This window comes from Bos indicus, chromosome 19 (genome assembly GCF_029378745.1).
Source record: "Bos indicus isolate NIAB-ARS_2022 breed Sahiwal x Tharparkar chromosome 19, NIAB-ARS_B.indTharparkar_mat_pri_1.0, whole genome shotgun sequence".
Taxonomy (NCBI): Eukaryota; Metazoa; Chordata; class Mammalia; order Artiodactyla; family Bovidae; genus Bos; species Bos indicus.
In genome coordinates this window covers 62,356,068-62,376,003 of record NC_091778.1, presented here as the reverse complement: position 1 = coordinate 62,376,003, position 19,936 = coordinate 62,356,068, and the positions used below count along the sequence as shown (strand labels likewise).

The 19,936-nt window shown below is 46.0% G+C and overlaps 1 protein-coding gene across 4 annotated transcripts in view; it reads left to right on the top strand.

Annotated features, from left to right (window-relative positions):
* Positions 1–19,936, top strand: part of MAP2K6 (mitogen-activated protein kinase kinase 6) — a 106,460-nt gene that overhangs the window by 70,717 nt on the left and 15,807 nt on the right. For 3 of the 4 annotated variants that reach the window (XM_019981358.2, XM_019981360.2, XM_019981359.2), the window contains exons 2-8: positions 768–834; positions 11,312–11,360; positions 12,360–12,473; positions 14,079–14,198; positions 15,414–15,530; positions 16,204–16,255; positions 19,671–19,798. In XM_019981358.2, coding sequence (XP_019836917.2) covers positions 768–834; positions 11,312–11,360; positions 12,360–12,473; positions 14,079–14,198; positions 15,414–15,530; positions 16,204–16,255; positions 19,671–19,798 — 647 coding nt within the window. Of the gene's footprint in view, positions 1–767; positions 835–8,295; positions 8,475–11,311; positions 11,361–12,359; positions 12,474–14,078; positions 14,199–15,413; positions 15,531–16,203; positions 16,256–19,670; positions 19,799–19,936 lie in introns of those variants that run through there. The other variant, XM_070774177.1, reaches the window with a different exon arrangement.

Sequence of the window (19,936 nt, the reverse complement as noted above, 5' to 3'; positions counted from 1 at the left end):
CTCTCCCCTTCTCCAGGTGTTGTAACTGATGGCCGGTGGCTGAGAGTGGGCAGGGCGGAGCAGGGGAAGGGTAACTTTTGTTCTCCCTGCCTGGTTTGCTCCATCAGCTCATCACAGACCCAGTTAGATACTGCGGAGTACTGAGAGAAGTGGGGCCACCTTGGCTGAGAGCTGTTGTCGCTGTTTGCTAGTCGCTCAGTTGTGTCTGACTCGTGACCTCTTGGACTGTAGCCCGCCAGACTCCTCTGTCCATGGGGTTCTCCAGGCACGAGTACTGGAGTGGGTTGCCGTTTCCTCCTCCAGGGCATCTTCCCGACCCAGGAATTGAACCTGCATCTCCTGCATTGGCAGGAGGATTCTTTACCACCAGCCACCAGGGAAGCCCTGATGGACATAATAAAGGAAGACAACCTTTAACCGACACCACCCACCATTGTCACACAAGAAAGGAGGAAGGAGGCTGGGATGCCGAACTCCCAGCAGAGAGAGACTGCAGGTCTCCCGGGGTAAAGAGAGTTGGCATCCTTCAGGGGCCTTTCATGGATCCGGGAAGCCCTCACCCACGACCTCAGTCTGCACTCGAAGTTCTGCCCCGCCCGGCAACCGTGCCTCGTCACTCACAGCGCTCCTGGTGGGATGCGGGGCTCTGAATGCAGGGATGAGACTCGGGCTCCCAGTTCCGTCCTTTCTGCGCTGCCATCTCTGTGCCTGCTCTCACTCTGTGATTTTTGTAGACCTTAACGTTATCCTTCCATCTTTCCCTGTAGGCAAGAAGCGAAACCCTGGCCTTAAAATTCCCAAAGAAGCATTTGAACAACCTCAGACCAGTTCCACGTAAGTTGGCAAGAGTACCCTCTTAACCCAAATGCTTGTACTTTACAGGTTTCCAGGGAATGGGAGTTCCTTTTCAGAAGGGTGAGTAATGCTTTGACCGGGGAGGGAGTTTGTTAGAAAGGAGAGCCCTTTGAAGCGGGGAAGCCAAGGACTTTTACTGTTCTGAGACCTGAAACGATCTTAGTCGGTCGGTCTATATGGAATGGGTACCTTTGAATTTAGTTGGCTAAAAATTTTACAGCCGTGTTTGGCAGATGGCTTGTTGTTCTTCAGTCGCTGAGTCGTGTCTGATTGTTTGTGACCCCGTGGACTGTAACCCACCAGGCTCCTCTGTGCATGGGATTTCCCAGGCAAGGATACTGGAGCAGGTAGCCATTTCCTCCTCCAGGGGATCTTCCCCACCCAGGGATGATTGAACCCACGTCTCCTGCATCGGCAGGCAGATTCTTTACCACTGTGCCACCAGGGAAGCCCTGGTAGATGGGGTCTTAAATAAATTCAGAAAGGTCACTGGATGGGGACTTTTTTCCTTTTCCATTTTATCCGAATAAACCCCTGAGGGAGCCACCACTGTGAACTTTGGGTTGGGTAGAAAGGTAGTACTTGGTGAGGACTCAGCATCCTGTACTTAGATCCTGTTCCGTATGAACAGAAGGCAGATGTGAGATACGGGACCACACCTTACGAGCTAAGCCGTGGGTGCAAGGCCCCGAGAGTCCGAAGCCCTGGTGATGTGGGACACCCACTCCCAGAGCCTCCCTCTTTCTTTGTCTCTCCGCGTTGTGGGGAGGGTGTTGCCTAGCTGGGAGCAAGGTCAAGTGAAAGTCACTCAGTCGTGTCTGACTCTTTGTGACCCCGTGGACTATACAGTCCATGGAATCCTCCAGGCCAGAATACTGGAGTGGGTAGCCGTTCCCTTCTCCAGGGCATCCTCCCAACCCAGGGATCAAACCCAGGTCTCCCACATTGCAGGCGGATTTGTTACCCGCTGAGCCACCAGGCAAGCCCAGCTTGGGGCAGGACCACATCAAAGCATCTACAGGGGAAGAAAGGCAATTCTAAGAAAAAAAACTATAGCAGAGGGAGCATAATAGCCATTCCAATGGAAACTTAAATTTAGTTTTTTTTTTTTTTTTTTAAATTTTAAATTTAAAAAAATACATTAATTCGGCTAAGTTGGGTCTTAGTTGCAACAAGTGAAAGCATTACAGACCTGCTTCCCAGGTGACACAGTGGTAGAGGATCCGTCTGCCAACGCCGGAGACGCAGGAGATGAGGGTTCAGTCCCAGGGTTGGCAAGAGCCCCTGCAGGAGGGAGTGGCAGCCCGCTGACTCTGTGGGACTGACGGGCGAGCTCTCCGGACGGGACTCGTTTGTCTGTAGGAATTTACTCTCGTCTCTTCTCCATCTCCATCTTGTTGCTTCCTGATTATTGTGCAAATGGAATCATGCATATCCTTTCTGAGACCGGCCTTTTTCTTTCAGCATCATTCCCTTGAGGTTATTCGAGTTGCTGCATGTACCCACAGATTATTCTTTGTTATTGCTGAATGCCATTCTGTGGGGTGGATACACCAGTGTGTCAAAGCCTTCAGCCTCTGAAAGCCTTTGAAGGAGATACAAATAGTTTCTGGTTTGGGGCTGTTATAAATAAATGTGCTGTGAACATTCCTGTGTAAGTTCTTGCATAAAAATAAGTCTTCATTTCTCTGGGATGTATGTCCAGCAGTGCAATTATGGGTCGTATGGTAAGTCCATTTTTAGTTTTGAAAGAATTGCCAAGTATTTTCCAGAGTGCTTGTACCAAATTACATTCTTACCAAAAAACATATGAATGGCCCAGTTTCTCCTCAGAACTGTTTCTCATTTTAACCATTCTGGTAGATGGGATGTATCATTGCAGTGTTAATTTTCACTTCTCTAACGGCTATTGATACTGAATACTTTTGGTGTTTATTTCCCATCCATGTGTCTTTTTCAGTGAAACGTCTATGCACTTATTTGTCTATTATCCAATCAGATTTGTTTTTAATGCTGAGTTTTGAGGGTTCTTCCTATATCCTCGATGCAAAACAGTTGTCAGGTGTGTGACTCAGTTGCAGTGTCTCCCAGTCATCATGGTTCTTTCCATCTCTCTCTGTTGATGAAGCCCACTCTATCAGTTTTTCCTCTCATGAGTTACGTTTTTGGTGACAAGTCTAAGAACCCTTTCCCTATACTTGGGTCCTAAAGATTTTCTCCTCTATTCTTTTCTAGAAGTTTATAGATTTACATATTAGATTTAAGTCTGTGATACATTTTGAGTTTAATTTCTGTACAAGGCCTGGGGTTTTCAGTTGGGCTCTATTTTTTTTCCCCGTGGATTTCACTGGCTAAAGTTGCTCCAACACCAATTGCCGAAAAGACTATCCCTGCTCCACTGAATTGTTTTTGCTCATTTTTAAGATAATAATTGGGGATATTTGTGTGCATCCGTTTCTGGGTTTTCTGTTCTGCTCCAATGATCTCTGGGTCTGCTCCTCCAGTGAGAACTGGACATGGAACAACAGACTGGTTCCAAATTGGGAAAGGAGTACATCAAGGCTGTATATTGTCACCCTGCGTATTTAACTTATATGCAGAGTACATCATGAGAAACATGGGGCTGGATGAAACACAAGCTGGAATCAAGATTGCCGGGAGAAATATCAATAACCTCAGATTTGCAGATGACACATGGCACCCCATTCCAGTACTCTTGCCTGGAAAATCCCATGGATGGAGGAGCCTGGTAGGCTGCAGTCCGTGGGGTCGCTAAGAGTCGGACACGACTGAGTGACTTCATTTTCACTTTTCAATTTTCATGCATTGGAGGAGGAAATGGCAACCCACTCCAGTGTTCTTGCCTGGAGAGTCCCCAGGACGGGGGAGCCTGGTGGGCTGCCGTCTATGGGGTCACACAGAGTCGGACACGACTGAAGTGACTTAGCAGCAGTAGCAGTAGCAGCCACCCTTATGGCAGAGTGAAGAAGAACTAAAGAGCCTCTTGATGAAAGTGAAAGAGGAGAGTGAAAAAGTTGGCTTAAAGCTCAACATTCAGAAAACTAAGATCATGGCATCTGGTCCCATCACTTCATGGCAAATAGATGGGGAGACAGTGGAAACAGCGTCAGACTTTAATTTTTTGGGCTCCAGAATCACTGCAGATGGTGTCTGCAGCCATGAAATTAAAAGACGCTTGCTCTTTGGAAGGAAAGTATATTAAATAGACAGCATATTAAAAAACAGAGACATTACTTTGCCGTCTAGACAAGGCTATTGTTTTTCCCATGGTCATGTATGGATGTGAGAGTTGGACTATAAAGAAAGCTGAGCACCAAAGAATTGATGCTTTTGAACTGTGGTGTTAGAGAAGACTCTTGAGAGTCCCTTGGACTGCAGGGAGATCCAACCAGTCCATTCTGAAGGAGATCAGCCCTGGGATTTCTTTGGAAAGACTGATGTTCAAGCTGAAACTCCAATCCTTTGGCCACCTGATGCAAAAAACTGACTCATTTGGAAAAGACCCTGATGCTGGGAAAGATTGAGGGCAGGAGGAGAAGGGGACGACAGAGGATAAGATGGTTGGACAGCATCACCGACTCCGTGGACATGAGTTTGGGTGGACTCTGGGAGCTGGTTGGTGATGGACAGGGAGGCCTGGCGTGCTGTGGTCCGTGGGGTCGCAGAGAGCCAGACTCGCCTGCGTGCCTGAGCTGGCTGGCCGCCCCTCTGCCTGTATCCCTCTGTCGTGGTTTCTGCAGCTATAGATTAAACCTTAATTTTGGGAAAAGTGATTCCTCTCACTTTGTTTTCTGTTTCAAAACTATTTTGGTTATTTTAGGGCTTTCATCTTTTCCTGTTAGTTTTAGAATAAGCTTGTCTATATCTACAAATAAACTCACTGAGATTTTTGGTAGGAATTGTGTTGAACCAAGAGATCGATTGAAGGAGAATTAGCATCTTTATTTTGCTGTCTTCCAATCCATGAATGTGGTAGATTTCTCCAAGTATTTAGATTCCCTTTGATGTCTTCCATTAATATTTTATAGTTTTCATCATACAGATTCTCTGCGTTTAGTTTTATTAGGATTTATACCTAAGTGTTTCTTTTTTTTTTTTGAAGCAATAAAAATTGTATTCCATTTAAAAATTTTGATTTCCACTTTAGAAATTCAGAAATGTGATTTATTTTAAAAATATTTTTATTTTTTTGTTGTGCTGGGTGTTTGTTGAGACGTGTGGGATCTAGTTCCCTGACCAAGAATCAAACCCAGGCCCCCTGCATTGGGAGTGTGGAGTCTTAGCCACTGGACCACCGAGGAGGTCCCTGCAATTGATTTTTGAGTTGATTGCATACCCTGTGACCTTTCTAAACTCAGTTATTAGTTCCAGGAGCTTTTTTGATAGGTTTCTTACAGTTTTCTGTGTAGACAGTCATACTTTCTCTAAAAAGAACATTTTATTTCTTTCTCTTCTGTTTGTTTTCGACCTTTATTTTCTTACCTTATCTTAGTGGCAAGAATGTTCAATACTACATCAAATAAAATTGCTGTGAGCAGGCTGACTTGCTTTGTTTTCCATGTTAGAGAGAAAGCATTTTATCTTCCACCATTAAGCACGATGTGAAGTCCTCATAGACGTGGTTTACGAGGTTGAAGAAGTTCCTCTCTGGTTGAAGTGTACTCAACCAGAATTCGGTTTTCATCGTGAATGTGTGTTGAATTTTGTTGAGTGACTTTTCGTGCATCAGTTGATGTGATCTTGGAGTTTTCTTCTTTGTGCTGTCGATATGTATTACTTTGATTGATTGTTTAAAAGTATTTGCATATTTATTCGGCATCATGGAGCGTTAGCGGGGGCACTTGGCTCTTCATCGCCTTGTGTGGGGCCTTCCTGGCAGTGTGCAGACTCCGTGTGGCACACAGGCTCTGTAGCTGTGGCCCTCGGGATTAGTTGCTTCATGGCAAGTGGGGTCTTAGTTCTCCCACCAGTGATCGAACCCACATCCCCTGCATTGCAAGGCGGATGCCTAACCACTGGACCAGCAAGGAAGTCCCAACATTGGTTGATTTTTAAAATACTGAACTCGCTTTGCATGCCTCAAATAATCCCACTTGGTTTTGGTGTACTATATTTTTATACACTGCTGGATTTAATTTCTGCACATATTGAAGATTTTTGTGCCTGAAGTTGATAAGAGATGTTGATCCATAGTGGGTTTGTTTGTGTGTATATATGTGTGTGTGTACTATTATGTTCTGGTTTTGGTATTTAAGATAATACTGACCTTATAAAATATGTTGATTAGAACACTGCCTTCTGTTTTCTGGTAGACATTGTATAAGATAGGTGGTAATTCTTTAAAAAACAATGTTGAACTATAATTTACATATAATATTATATTAGTTTTAGGGTTACAAGATAATGGTTTCATATACGCAATTAAAAAAAAAAGTGTGCTAAAATTTCTCCCGTGAGACAAAATGGGCTTGTATATTTCTTCTTCCAGAGCTTTTTAATGACACATTCAGTTGGGTTAATAGTTACTGGATAATTCAGATGATCTATCTCATTGTGGCTAAGTTTTGGTAGTTTGTGGTTTTCAAGGAATTGGCCTATTTCATCTAAGTTGTTGAATTTATGAAAGTAAAGCTGCTCATGGTATTTCCTTGTTGAATGACAGATACATTGTGACATCCTCTTTTGTTTACTGATACTGATAATTCATGTCTTCTCTCTTTTTATCTGTGTTAGTCTTGCTAGCGATTTATCCATTTTATTGATTTTAAAAGAGCCAACATTGTTTTATTTTCCTGCTTTCAATTTTGTTGATTTCTGCTCTTATCTTTATTATTTCCTTTGGGATGTATTCTCATTTCAGCCTTCCAGCTGTCTTATATTCTTCTTACCTTTAACATCTGCTAGTCAATGGCAACCCACTCCAGTGTTCTTGCCTGGAGATCCCAGGGACGGGGGAGCCTGGTGGGCTGCCGTCTGTGGGGTCGCACAGAGTCGGACACAACTGAGTGACTTCACTTTCACTTTTCACTTTCATGCATTGGAGAAGGAAATGGCAACCCACTCCAGTGTTCTTGCCTGGAGGTCCCAGGGACGGGGGAGCCTGGTGGGCTGCCGTCTATGGGGCTGCACAGAGTCGGACGCGACTGAAGCGACTTAGCAGCAGCAGCTGCAGCAGTCTTTCCCTTCTTCTAGTTTATGTTAATAGTCCGTCTTTTTAGTAAATTTCTGAAAACTAACATAAACCCTCTCTTGGTATAAAAAAAATGAATAAAAAGCTATGCAGAGGTAAAGGGAGATTCTCTGCTGTCTAACCCTCGCCTGGTGGGACAAACCTTGGCTACACTCTTGGTTTCATCGTGTCGAGCCAGGGTTCCTCTGCGATTGTCAACGTCTCACGTCAGCTCAGGAAGAGGCTTATGATACACTGTTGATGTTGTTATTGTTATTAAATTAATCCTGAGGCTGAAATTGGTGCTCCTCAAGAAGTGGTTTCCGCACTTGGAGTTTTCCTTGGCAGTTTTGTGCGGCTGGCTTGGTGATTTTTGCCGTTTATACCCGGCCACCTTCGCTGGACCGCACACAAACAAATAGCCCGGGACAGAGCCCTGTTCTTCTTCGGGCCGTGCGTGTGGCCGCCTCACTGCGTGTCTGATGCTGGTGTGTCTGTGACTCGGGTCTCTGGGCTGCTCCCCCCCTGGATGGGCAGCAACTATTCCTAATTCTAACTGGATGCTCTGATGCTGGTGTGTCTGTGACTCGGGTCTCTTGGCTGCTCCCCCCCTGGATGGGCAGCAACTATTCCTAATTCTAACTGGATTCTGTGCTGGTCAACATTCTTTCAGTTAATCCTCACGAGAAACTCAGAGGCAGTTGTTATTCTGCTCGCTTTATAAGGGAGAAGGCAGGCCTATCCAGGGGTCAGGTGTCCTTCTCAAAGCAACTGACCTCACAGAACCCAGACTCCGGTGCTGGAATCCGTAGGTTAACGCTTGGGAGCTGAGCTTCCTCGGTTGAACATCCTCGGCAAGTTACCCAAGTCTCCTAAGCCCCCTGTGAAAAACAGGAACAAACATGGCTGTGGTTGCTATGGGGATTGGATGTCACGGTCCATATTACATGTCCAGCCCAGTGTGTGTTCCAGCGAGATTTCTCAACGAATGTGGCTCTCAGTGTCATTGTTATTATTATTATTTCACTTAATAAGTGGGAGAGCTGGCCTACAGACTGAGGGCTCTCTGACCCTCAAGTACGTGCTCTTGGCCACATGTTAGACCCGGCGACCAGAGCCAAATGGCCCATGAGAGGCGGGGTCGCTTACTCTGTAGTTGAGAGGACGTCACGCGTGGCTCTGCGTTCCAGTGTCACCGTCTCACTGAGTGACCTTGAATTATTTAGCCTGTTTCGGTGTCCATTTTTCACATTCAAACAGAACTAATGCTGGGACTTCCTTGGTGGCCCAGTGGTTCAGACTCGGTGCTGCCAGTGGAGTTGGCAGGAGAGCAGTTAACCCGGTTTTCAGGTTCAATCCCTGGTCAGGAGGCTAGACCCCACACGCCACAGCTAAAGATCCCACACGCCGCAACCAAGGCCCAGAACAGGTGAATAAATATTTTAAAAGAGTAAAGCTAATACCTCTAAGAGCTGTGAAAATTGAAAAAGACTTTGGATTTAAAGGGTCTTGCATGGTCTCTGGCCCAATTAGGTGCTTTATATTATCATTAGATCATAAGTAAATATTGTTATTTATAGGCAAATAATGGATGCATGCTCAGGCGCTTGAGTCGTTTCCGACTCTTTGTGACTCCATGAACTGCAGCCCACCAGGCTCCTCTATTCATGGAATTCTCCAGGCAAGAATACTGGGGTGGGTTGCCATGCTTCCCCGAAGTGGGCTCTTCCCAACCCAGGAATCGAACCCAAGTCTCCTGCATTGCAGGAGGATTCTTTACTGCTAAGCCCCTGGGGAAGCCCAGGCAAATAAGTGTAATAGTAACCAGTAAACTCGTTACTCATGTAGAAGTATAAATAAACAATTATTTTCATAAATCAAAGCTGGCTGTTTATAGAAAACAATCATAGCAGGTGGCCTCTGGAATACCTTTGGCCTTACAGGGTTAGGAGTTTTGTAATAAGTTCGCTTTTCTTCCTGGAGGACTGAAATATTGAATAAGCGACACAGAATGTCCACCCACAGTTTAAACCTCACTGCCCCAGACAGACGAGTGTGCCCTGGACCGGTTACAGCGTCAACTAATCCCAGACAGGCTGTCCACCTCAGGCCATCATTTCATGCTTCTGGCCGCCTTGCTGAGCCCGAAGCCCTCGTGGTGGGGGCTGGTGATCAATTACACTAGAGGGGGTCTGGGCGGGGCAGGTTCCTAGGATTCAGTCGGATGTGGAGTGAGTCATAGCTTCAGCACTCGGGAGGAAGATAGCTTAAGTCTCAGTCAAACAGGTTTTCATCTGGAATGTGGGAATAATGAGTCGTGTGTGTGTGTGTGTGTGTGTGTGTGTGTGTTTCAACGATAGGAAATGCAAGGAGAGCACTTAACCCAGTTTTCAGCGTCTGTACCCCCTTCTCCGTAGGTCAAGGCTGAGACTCGGATGACATGAGTTTTATTTTCAGCCGTGTTGAGGACTGTGTGTTCAGCATATCACTGAGTTTTTCTGGGTTTCATTTTTCTCATTCTGGAAAATGGCACGAAACCCTCCTATTAGGTAGAGTTATAATGCAAGGTTAGAATAAAACTGGAATCAGCAAACTTTTTGTGCCAAAGACCAGATAGTAAATATTTGGGGCTACCAGGCCACAATGGCCTCTGCTGAAGATTGTTTCTTGTTTGTTTTTTACAGCCCTTTAAACATGTAAAATTCACCCATTGCTGGGTCACAGACTGTAATTGATGGGCTTCCCTGGTGGCTCAGAGATAAAGAATCCTCCTGCAATGCAGGAGCCACAGGAGATGTGAGTTTGATCCCTGGGTTGGGAAGATCCCCTGGAGGAGGAAATGGCAACCCACTCCAGCATTCTTGCCTGGAGAATCCCATGGACAGAGGAGTCTGGTGGGCTACAGTCCATGGGATCTCGCAGAGTCAGACCCAACTGAAGTGACTTCGCACGCACTCACTGACTGTGATTTGCAGAGCCCTTGTATGAATGCTAGAATATTAGCTCTGGAAGAGGTCTTACCCAACAGCCTCGCTGGATGGCATGCCCTTGGAGGTAGCCCTGAATAATTAACTAGTGACCTTTTCTGTTGCTTCATTCTTTACAAAAGGAAGGGTCTGAACAATTGCAAAGGATTTTTCACTGTTTATATTAGTCACATGTTTCAAATAATATTTGCCTTTATTTCAAAGTTCCGTTGGGATTAGTACAAGCCGTTGGTGACAACTAAAGAAAAAGAGCTTTGGAGGCTTTAAGAGTGAGAAGTCAGATTTCTCAGAAAATTTAATTCCTCTGGAAGGTGTTTCTGAAGAAAAATTCTCTGCTTAGAGACACAGGATTTATAAAAGCATCACCTCTATGTGTGTGTGTGTGTGTGTGTGTTCGTCTTTATCCCTGCCTCTCAGTCCGGGTTTTAAATTAATTTAGAAAAACCTTAGTTTGTGTTTTCTATTCATTTCAGAAGGATTGCCACTGAAGCCTTAGATTGGCGTGTTATCTGCGTTTATGTTCCCACATTTTCGTTATTGTTTTATTTAGTTAGTTTCAGTAGGAGGGGTAGAATTATACACGGTAACCCACGAGGCTCCTCTGTCCGTGGGATTCTCCAGGCAAGAATACTGGAGTGGGTTGCCACGCCGTCCTCCAGGGGATCTTTCTGACCCAAGGATTGAACCCAGGTCTCCGAAATTGCAGGTGGATTCTTTACCGCTAGTGCTACCTGGGGAGCCTATAGCCGTGTGTGTGTGTGTGTGTGTGTGTGTGTGTGTGTGTGTGTGTGTGTGTGTGTGTGTGTGTGTATGTGTGTGTGTGTGTATGTGTGTGTGTGTGTGTGTACTGTTATGTGAATAATTAGGCTATTCCAGTAAGCCCCTGTGTAAGTAATTATATTATATATAATTATTTTATATAATGTATATGTATGTTATTACATATAATGTAGTTTATATATTGCATATTTATATTTTTAATGTATGCCAGTCATTCTGCTAATAAGCATTTTGCTTAGAACATCTCCTTTAGCAGCCACTCTTATTCTATGAGGAAGTGTACTAATATCTTCGTAATAAAGAAGAAATTGAAGTGCAGAGACTGTGATTTCTAAGAACATCTGTTTGTTCCAGTTCCCACACTATTAACCTGTTTATGCTGCTTTATTTTACTCATGAGCTTTCACCTTATTTTTAAGGAGAACTCTCTCCAGTCTCGTAGGATTTGGGAAGGTCACATTCAATTAAATATCTCATGTTTTTCCTTTCTCTTTTGCAGGCCACCTCGGGATTTAGACTCCAAAGCTTGCATTTCTATTGGAAATCAGGTGAGAAAAGTCGTGTCTGCCTGTTAACGTCCTGACCCTTTCATATGTCTGCTTTGCCACCGGCCAGTGGGAAAAAATGAATTTTCCGTAACATGCTGTCAGGGGTTGTTGGGTCAATAACGTCTGAATGTAAACAGAAGTGGTCTGTGGAGCAGTTGCTGTTTTAAATGTCAAATTGGGATCGGGCTGTTGTGGTTCTGATGGGAGGTCTCCGAGGCGAAGAGATGGTTTGTTTTGGGCCACGCTCTGCCAAGTCCAGGCCTAGAGCTAGCCGCCAGGAGTCAGCAGGCGGACCTGAGGGTCATCGAGGGGCGGAGCTGAAGACCCGCTGTGTGGGGCAGCGCTCCCTGCGCCGTTCGGTGCCTGAGCTGGAACTGGACCTCTGTATTGCCCGGGACAAAGGGGGGCCCACAGTGGGCGTCTGCACATCTCCCGGGCACTTCTTGCTTTCAGTGGCTGCTGGGCAAAGCTTCTAGACCAGAAGGTTCTGGACCAGAAAGGACCCTTGGACTGCTCAGAGGAACCAGAGGGAGGACAGGGTAGCCTGTGTCTGGTTTCTTTCCTTTTTTCCTATTGCTGAGCGCTAAAGAATGGATGCTTCTGAACCATGGTGCTGGAGAAGACTCTTGAGAGTCCCTGGGACTGCAAGCAGATCCAGCCAGTCCATCCTAAAGGCGATCAGTCCTGAATGTTCATTGGCAGGACTGATGTTGAAGCTGAAGCTCCAATACTTTGGCCACCTCATGCGAAGAGTTGACTCATTGGAAAAGACCCTGATGCTGGGAGGGATTGGGGGCAGGAGGAGAAGGGGACAACAGAGGATGAGATGGTTGGATGGCATCACCAACTCGATGGACATGAGTTTGAGTGAACTCCGGGAGTTGGTGATGGACAGGGAGGCCTGGCGTGCTGTGGTCCACGGGGTCGCAGAGCCGGACGCGACTGAGCGACTGCACTGAGCTGAACTTCCTATCGCACCCTCGCTTTTGTCTCCTGCAGAACTTTGAGGTGAAGGCGGATGACCTGGAGCCCATCGTGGAGCTGGGCCGGGGGGCGTACGGGGTGGTGGAGAAGATGCGGCACGTGCCCAGCGAGCAGATCATGGCGGTGAAGGTAGTGTTCGCGCTCCCCAGACGTTTTCCGGTCCCGGTCCATATGTGTGTCCCTCCCAGCTGCAAATGGGCTCCTTTCACAGAAGCAAGACTATGAGGTCTCACTCTATGGGGTGAGACAGAAAAGCCTATTTGTGGCGAACGATATTTCCCTCCAAATATGTCAAAAATGCCTCCTTGGTATGAGTAGCAGCAACTGGGTCTTTTTGAACTGCTGAATCCTACCCCCTCTTTTTAATTGTTTTATGCAGCCACCACATCGTGCTTCCCCGGTGGCTCGCACTTGCGATGCAGGAGACGTGGGTTTGATCCCTGGGTTGGGAAAATCCCCTAGAGAACGAAATGGCTACTCATGCCAATATTCTTGCCTGGAGAATTCCACAGACAGAGGAGCCTGGTGGGCTCTACAACCCATGGGGTCACAAGAGCCAGACATGACTTAGTGACTGAACCACCACGACCACCAGCCACATCATCACACGTAAAAGAAGCAACAGTACTTCCTCAGTGTCATCCACCACCAGGTCCGAATGAACGTCACCTTGATCGTTTTGTTGTTTTTTCTCCCGTTGGTTTTTCAAATAGGAATCCAGATGCGAGCTTGCACATGGCATTTGGTTTTCTGTCTCATGAGTCTCTTTTTAAGCTTTATTCTGTTGCTTTTAAAGAATCTGTCCCTGAAAATCAGGAAACCCAAACTGAGAGACAAAATTGCCTCCATTTGTGGAAACAGAGGAGGGTAAAGTCATCTTGAGCGAATTTGCATAGTTTTGGAGCTATAAAAAGAAATTTAGAATCATCGCATATTTCTTGAGTAGATGTTGGGAGGACCTTGGAGCGGGCCCAGTGTGTTAATTCTAGATGGGTTGTCAGGCATGTGGATGGTCAGATGACCTGGATTCCTTTTATTTTTTGGAGAATGCTGACATCTTTCCCTTACCTTGTAGATTTTCCAGTTTCATCTCCTGCAGACTCTCTGCTCCGCAGGCAAAAAATGTGAAAGCCTCGTGATACTATATTGTCATTTAATGACACGGTCGTGTTGCCTGTGAGGCTGCGCTTACTGGTGTGGTTAGCCTCTCTTCTCTTAGAAGAGAGAGACATGAACTGTGTCTCCATTTCAGTTCAACTCCTCCTCATCCCATTCCTCAATCAACTGACTCTTCTGCAGTTTCTGTTTAGGGTCCATATATTTTTACCTGTTCATAAAGAGGGAATTTCAGCTTTTTTTTTTTCCCTTGTATGAGCCCAAATCAGCCCCACATCAATGAATACTCTGGCCTCCTTGTGCTAAACCCACATGATAAGTCAGACTGTTTTGTAACTTGGAAATGTCTTCCCAAACATTTGCACACTCTCCGCAGTAGACGATCAGTTTGCTTCTCTCCTAGGGATTATTCAGTACGTCAAGTGAATAACAGTCTTCCTTACTTTTCATTTGTTACAGATAGGCATTCCTTTAGGGTAGGTATTTGAGCAGTTGTTGCTAGAAGCTATGCTGTGAATTTTCCTACTGTTCTTGGGAGGGGATCCTTTGGGGTCCCTGCCTTGTCAACAGACCCATCCTCAGGACAGTAACCATCCATTTTCCATGCATTCCGATCAGCGGATCCGGGCCACGGTAAACAGCCAAGAGCAGAAGCGGCTCCTGATGGATCTGGATATCTCCATGAGGACCGTGGACTGTCCCTTCACGGTCACCTTTTACGGCGCACTCTTCCGTGAGGTAGGTGGTAGTGCCTTCAAAGCTGCAAGGCAGGCGGTAACTGAAAAAGACGCTTCCCGGATCTCGCAAACACCTGCAGTCACAGGGCGCTTCCTTGTCCAACTTGTCTTCTGTAGAGAGTTTCATGCTCGTGAAATGTTGGTGCAAAGTTGGCTGGAAACCATGATATTTTCCAGTGTGCTTAGCCCTTTCAAAATGCTGGGGTTCCCTTTCTCCTTCCTGTTCTGGTTTGTCTCTTTTGGCAGAATGGTCTCTATCAACTTGTAGATGGATTTGTATCAATCCCTTGAAATCGCAAATACTCTGGTCTTTTGGCCACTTGATGAGCTCCAGGCAGCCTTGTGCAGTGCATTGGCCTCATATTTGCTTCTTTTTTCTAATTCTGCTTTTCACTTTACGACGGTATGAATTCTCATCCCGTCCCCTTTCTAAAAACTTTTTATTAGGGTATACTTGATTTGCATGTTGTTAGTTTCTGCTGTACAGCACCATGAATCAGCCCTGTGTATATGTGCTCACGCGTTTAAAGGTATTTCCCTGTACAGCCCATTACAGAGTGTTTGAGTAGAGTTTCCTGTGCTGTACACAGGTCCTCATTGTTAGCTGTTTTCATCTCCCTCTTATAACCAGCTTTAAATGATAAACTGTGGCCAGTGGTCAGTGCGGGAAGTCAGGCATAGAGTTGGTATCTGGTCATAACTCCCAGAGCAGGGGTCCCCCACCTCCCGGATTTAATGCCCTATGTTCCGAGGTGGAGCTGATGTAATAATAATAGAAGCAAAGTGCACGATAAATGTAATGCACTTGAATCAGCCTGAAATCATGCCCCCCACCCCCGCCCCGCTCTGGTCCATGGATAAATTATCTTCCACAGAATTGGTCCCTGAAGCCAAAAAGCCTGGAGACTGCTGTCTTAGATAACAGTAATGGTAAAGGCTTGGGTTTCTGGCATCCTATAGCTTGTGGGTGTTAGCATTTAGAACCTAGTTTTCATTAAGGAGTGGGTGATCACAGGCATATCTGTTTGGCTGTCTGCTGGCTTGCTTTTTGGAGGTAATATTGCCCATTTATAAATTTCACTGAGATCTCGAAGGACACTGCATTTCCTCCAAAAGCTCACACAGGGAGTGGCCTGTTCCTCCTGACAGATGCTAACTGCTTCCTCCTCTCATCTTTCCATCCTCTCTGACTGTCTCCAAACCAACCGGCCTCCAGGGGGATGTCTGGATCTGCATGGAGCTCATGGACACGTCCCTAGATAAATTCTACAAACAAGTGATCGATAAAGGCCAAACAATTCCAGAGGACATCTTAGGGAAAATAGCAGTTTCTGTGAGTACATCGCGAGCCCCAGCTCCGTCCAAGGAGTGCGGGGAGGTCTGGGCCTCGTGTGTCTCTGTTCTGTCTGTGCTGGGAAGCACCGCCTGGACCGGAGTGCCCATCCCGTCTGTGTGTGTTGATTGCACGAGTGTGTAACTGGATGGATCAATGGATACTCCTCTTTCTGGGCTTGACCTACACGAGGTTCTGCTCCTGACTCGGCCTGGGAGGCTTTCAGCTGAAATGTCTCTGAGCAGCACGTTCATCGGCTAGGACCACGTTCCTGGTGTCTTTGTTCTGATACTGGTTTATTTTGATTTTCGTTTGTGGGGTGTAAATGTTTCCTTAGGATTAATAGGCGCAGAAGGGAGCAAGCAGAGGAGTAAGCTGCGCCCTTCATGGCTATTGAGGCCCAGGAGGGAGGAGAGGAAAAGATGCTGGGGGTCAAGTTAGAGAATCAGAACATACCAGTGAGACTGCCTCTCTGCGCTCTGATGTCATCTCTCTGCTGGACAGGGTCTAATTTGTACGACTTCCTGTGTGTTTTCCTGGCTAGGAAGACCACTGTTGGAGAAAATACCTCCCCTTGGGACTGTAAGCCAGGGATAATAAATGGGGATTTACTTAAGATGCAGTTGCTGTCCAGTGATGGGGGACATAAATCCACCTTGTGTTTCTCTTGCAGATTGTAAAAGCCTTAGAGCATTTGCACAGTAAGCTGTCTGTCATTCACCGAGGTAAGTGTCCATGGGGCTGCCTTGGCTGTTCCTTTTTATCAGTTTTATTTCTTTCACCTGAGTTTTATTAATTTCTTTTTTCTCCCCAGTGGATAAAATTGAGTCAGGCAAGAGAACAGAGGAGGGGCTTTCTTTGGGATTGGATAGCAAATCGTATAAGGAGCTGCTCAATATTATCTGAGGACATCAGGGGACGTGAGCTGTGGATTAGGCCTAACTTGAATGTGAACTGCCTGTTGCCAAAGAGAGCAATGGTATTACCCATTGAGAATTTTAGAGAATATGATAAAAATTCACCTAGTATCGGCCATCGCTGGAGAGCTTGTTAGAAAAGCGGAATCTTGAGTCCCAAGACCAACTGGGTCAGAACCGCCATTTTAACAAGCTCCCTGGGTAATTCTTGGGCGGTGAGGGTCTGAGAAGTTCTGGCATAAAGCTCGGCCTGTTCAGACAGCGGGAGGCAGGACAGGGTGAAAGGTTGGCTGGACTGTCTTCCTCTTCTCCCTCCTGTCTCTCTGTTGACCTGTTATCTCTTCCTCCATCCATCCATCCATCCACCCACCCACCCAGATATCCTTTCTTCCGTCTTCCATGCCTTCATCCATCCATGTATCTTGTGTAATTGTTTCCCAGCATTTATACAGCACTATATTTATACAGCGCTACAATAGATGCCCTGACAGGTATCTATGAAGAAAATATATTCTTATCCAAATCCTACACAGGAGGAGTTCTTGGTAGGGGAGTGAGGCAAATATATGACACATGGGGGAAAAAACCCACGTGAGAAATACGAAAGTAACAACCACGGAAGTCATGTAGGTAGAATACAGAAGAAGGACGTGATTAGCACGCGTGACTGGAGTCAAGGAAGGCTTCTTGGAAGAGTGTGTATAATCAGTGTATGAACAGTATTGGTAGCTTATAGGCAGTTGTGACCTGAACACTGTTATACTCTGAGCCTGAAATAATGTAAGATGGCTCAAAAAACATGCCTATTATGATGGCTGTTATTGATTGTTACTATCAAAAATGGGAAAAATGTAAAGGAAGAAGAGGCAAAAAAGAAAGTGGGGAGAGATCCAGTTAAGAAAAGGGATGCAGATTACCCACAAATGCGAAACTGAATTTTAAAGGCTTATTTCAAAATTATGATACATTTCATTCATAGCAGAGAATGTTTACAAAGGTTAGAAGATAATAAAATGAAATTTGTGTATCTGTTGTTTAAGGGAAAATTATAAAGGATAATTTTTAAAGTTTTTAGAATAACTTTTTTCTTTTGAGTATGTGCCCTTTGTGAAACGTGTCACTTAGGAAAAAATTAATTTTCTGAATTTCTACTTTCATCATCCAGACCTAACGATGGTTCATCTGCTTGGGAGGATGCATTTTATCTTTTCAGCCTGAGGAGTTCATTTAAGAGCTGCAGAGTAAACCCTCTCTGGTGGTGGTGGTTTAGTCACTCAGGCGTGTCCAACTCTTGTGACCCCATGGCCGGTAGCCCACGAGGCTCCTCTGTCCATGGGATTCTCCAGGCAAGAATACTGGAGTGGGTTGCCATTTCCTTCTCCGGGGGATCTTCCCCACCCAGGGTTCGAACCTGCGTCTCTTCTCCTGCATTGCAGGTGGATTCTTTCCTCCGGGAAGCCCACTCTACCCACATGCATATTCTGTGACCCGCCTCCTGGCCTGGACTGTCTGGGTTTATGATGAGTTAACACCTGTAACTTCTGACGCACCTCTTGCAGAAGCACAGTTGATGTATTATGTCCCAGTCTGCCTTTTCAGTCCACTAAATGCAGACTAGATCATTAGGAGCTGGGCTTTTAAAGCATCGTCGTAACACTTAGCGCAAGCTCCACCTTCGTGATACATGCTTGGGGCACAACACGGACTTGTTCGTGAGGGGACAGCGTGGTAACGCTCAGATCTCTAGGGCTTAGGCCTCCAGCATAACAGAGACAACTGCCCAGGGAACTGGGCGTTTGGCTCAGTCATCAAGTTTTAAGTTCTCACCACCTGTACGGGAATGATGAAGATGAGAAATTAGAGGAGGCAGTTGTTTCCACGGATGGATTCCCAGTCTGACGAGAAGGACAAGTATGAAATAGAAAGCAGACCACTCACCCAAGATCCGTCAGAACCAGAACTAATGACATGACACTGAATGAGCTAATGAAAAACGTTCATTGAGGAGTTCGTTTAAGAGCTGCAGAGTAAACCCTCTCTGGTGGTGGTGGTTTAATCCACTCAGGCGTGTCCGACTCTTGTGACCCCATGGCCAGTAGCCCACGAGGCTCCTCTGTCCATGGGATTTTTTTGTGACTATTCATTTTGAACACTGATATTATCATTTTAGGGTCTGTCTTTCATGCATATATAAGTATGTCCTTTAAGTTTTCCGTAACCCACGTCAACTTAGTAAACTCTGCTTTGGTAAACCGAAGTAAAAATATTAAGTCAACCTTAGAAATGCATTCCAATATATAGTCAGTTCAGTTCAGTTCAGTTCATCCACTCAGTCGTGTCCGACTCTTTGCGACTCCATGAACCGCAGCACGCCAGGCCTCCCTGTCCATCACCAACTCCTGGAGTTCACTCAAACTCAGGTCCATCGGGTCCATGATGCCATCCAGCCGTCTCATCCTCTGTCGTCCCCTTCTCCTTCTGCCCCCAATCCCTCCCAGCATCAGGGTCTTTTCCAATGAGTCAACTCTTTGCATGAGGTGGCCAAAGTACTGGAGTTTCAGCTTTAGCATCAGTCCTTCCAAAGAACACTCAGGACTGATCTCCTTTAGAATAGACTGGTTGGATCTCCTTGCAGTCCAAGGGGCTCTCAAGAGAAATGCATTCCAATATATAGTAGGTGCAGACAAATACTGCTTGATGCCACTTATGCATGGGACCTAGAATAGTCAAATTCATGGTGTCAGAAAGTACACTGGGGGATGCCGAGGTCAGGATGGTGGAGAGGGCAGGGAGAATGGGCAGTGAGTGCTTACTGGGGACAGAGTTTCAGTTTAGGAAGGTGGAAAATCCAGGAGATGGATGATGATGAGAGTTGCATGACAATATGAGTGTATTCAGTGCCTCTGAACTGGACAGTTATATGGTAAAAAACAGTATGTTTTATGTTATGTGACTTCTACCACAATAAAAAGAAAAACATTAACAAATTTTAATGATAAGGAAATCAAGTTGCTTTTCCCCCTTTCTTCTTAGCTTTGGTGTTTTTCCTTCTTTTTAAAAAAGATCATGTTCTATCGGAGTGTAGTTCGTGTTGTATAACTGGGGTGGCAGTTCCTTTTGGGATGAGTCTTGAGGGCGCACCGGGGCGGGCGTGGAGGCTCCAGGCCCCCTGGTGGCAGAGAGCTGCCACTGCGCCCCCAGGCTCCCGACTCTCCGCTTGCAGATGTCAAGCCCTCCAACGTGCTCATCAACGCTCTGGGCCAGGTGAAGATGTGCGACTTCGGAATCAGCGGCTACCTGGTCGACTCCGTGGCTAAAACCATCGATGCCGGATGCAAACCGTACATGGCCGTGAGTACAGCGCCTGGGGGTGGCGTTGGGAGAGCAAGTGCCTTCAAACCCTGCCAGGAATCACGACCTGGGCGGCCAAGGAGGGAGCATTGAAATACGCCCAAAGCACAAGAAGTATCCTCCACTTTCTTTCTTCTT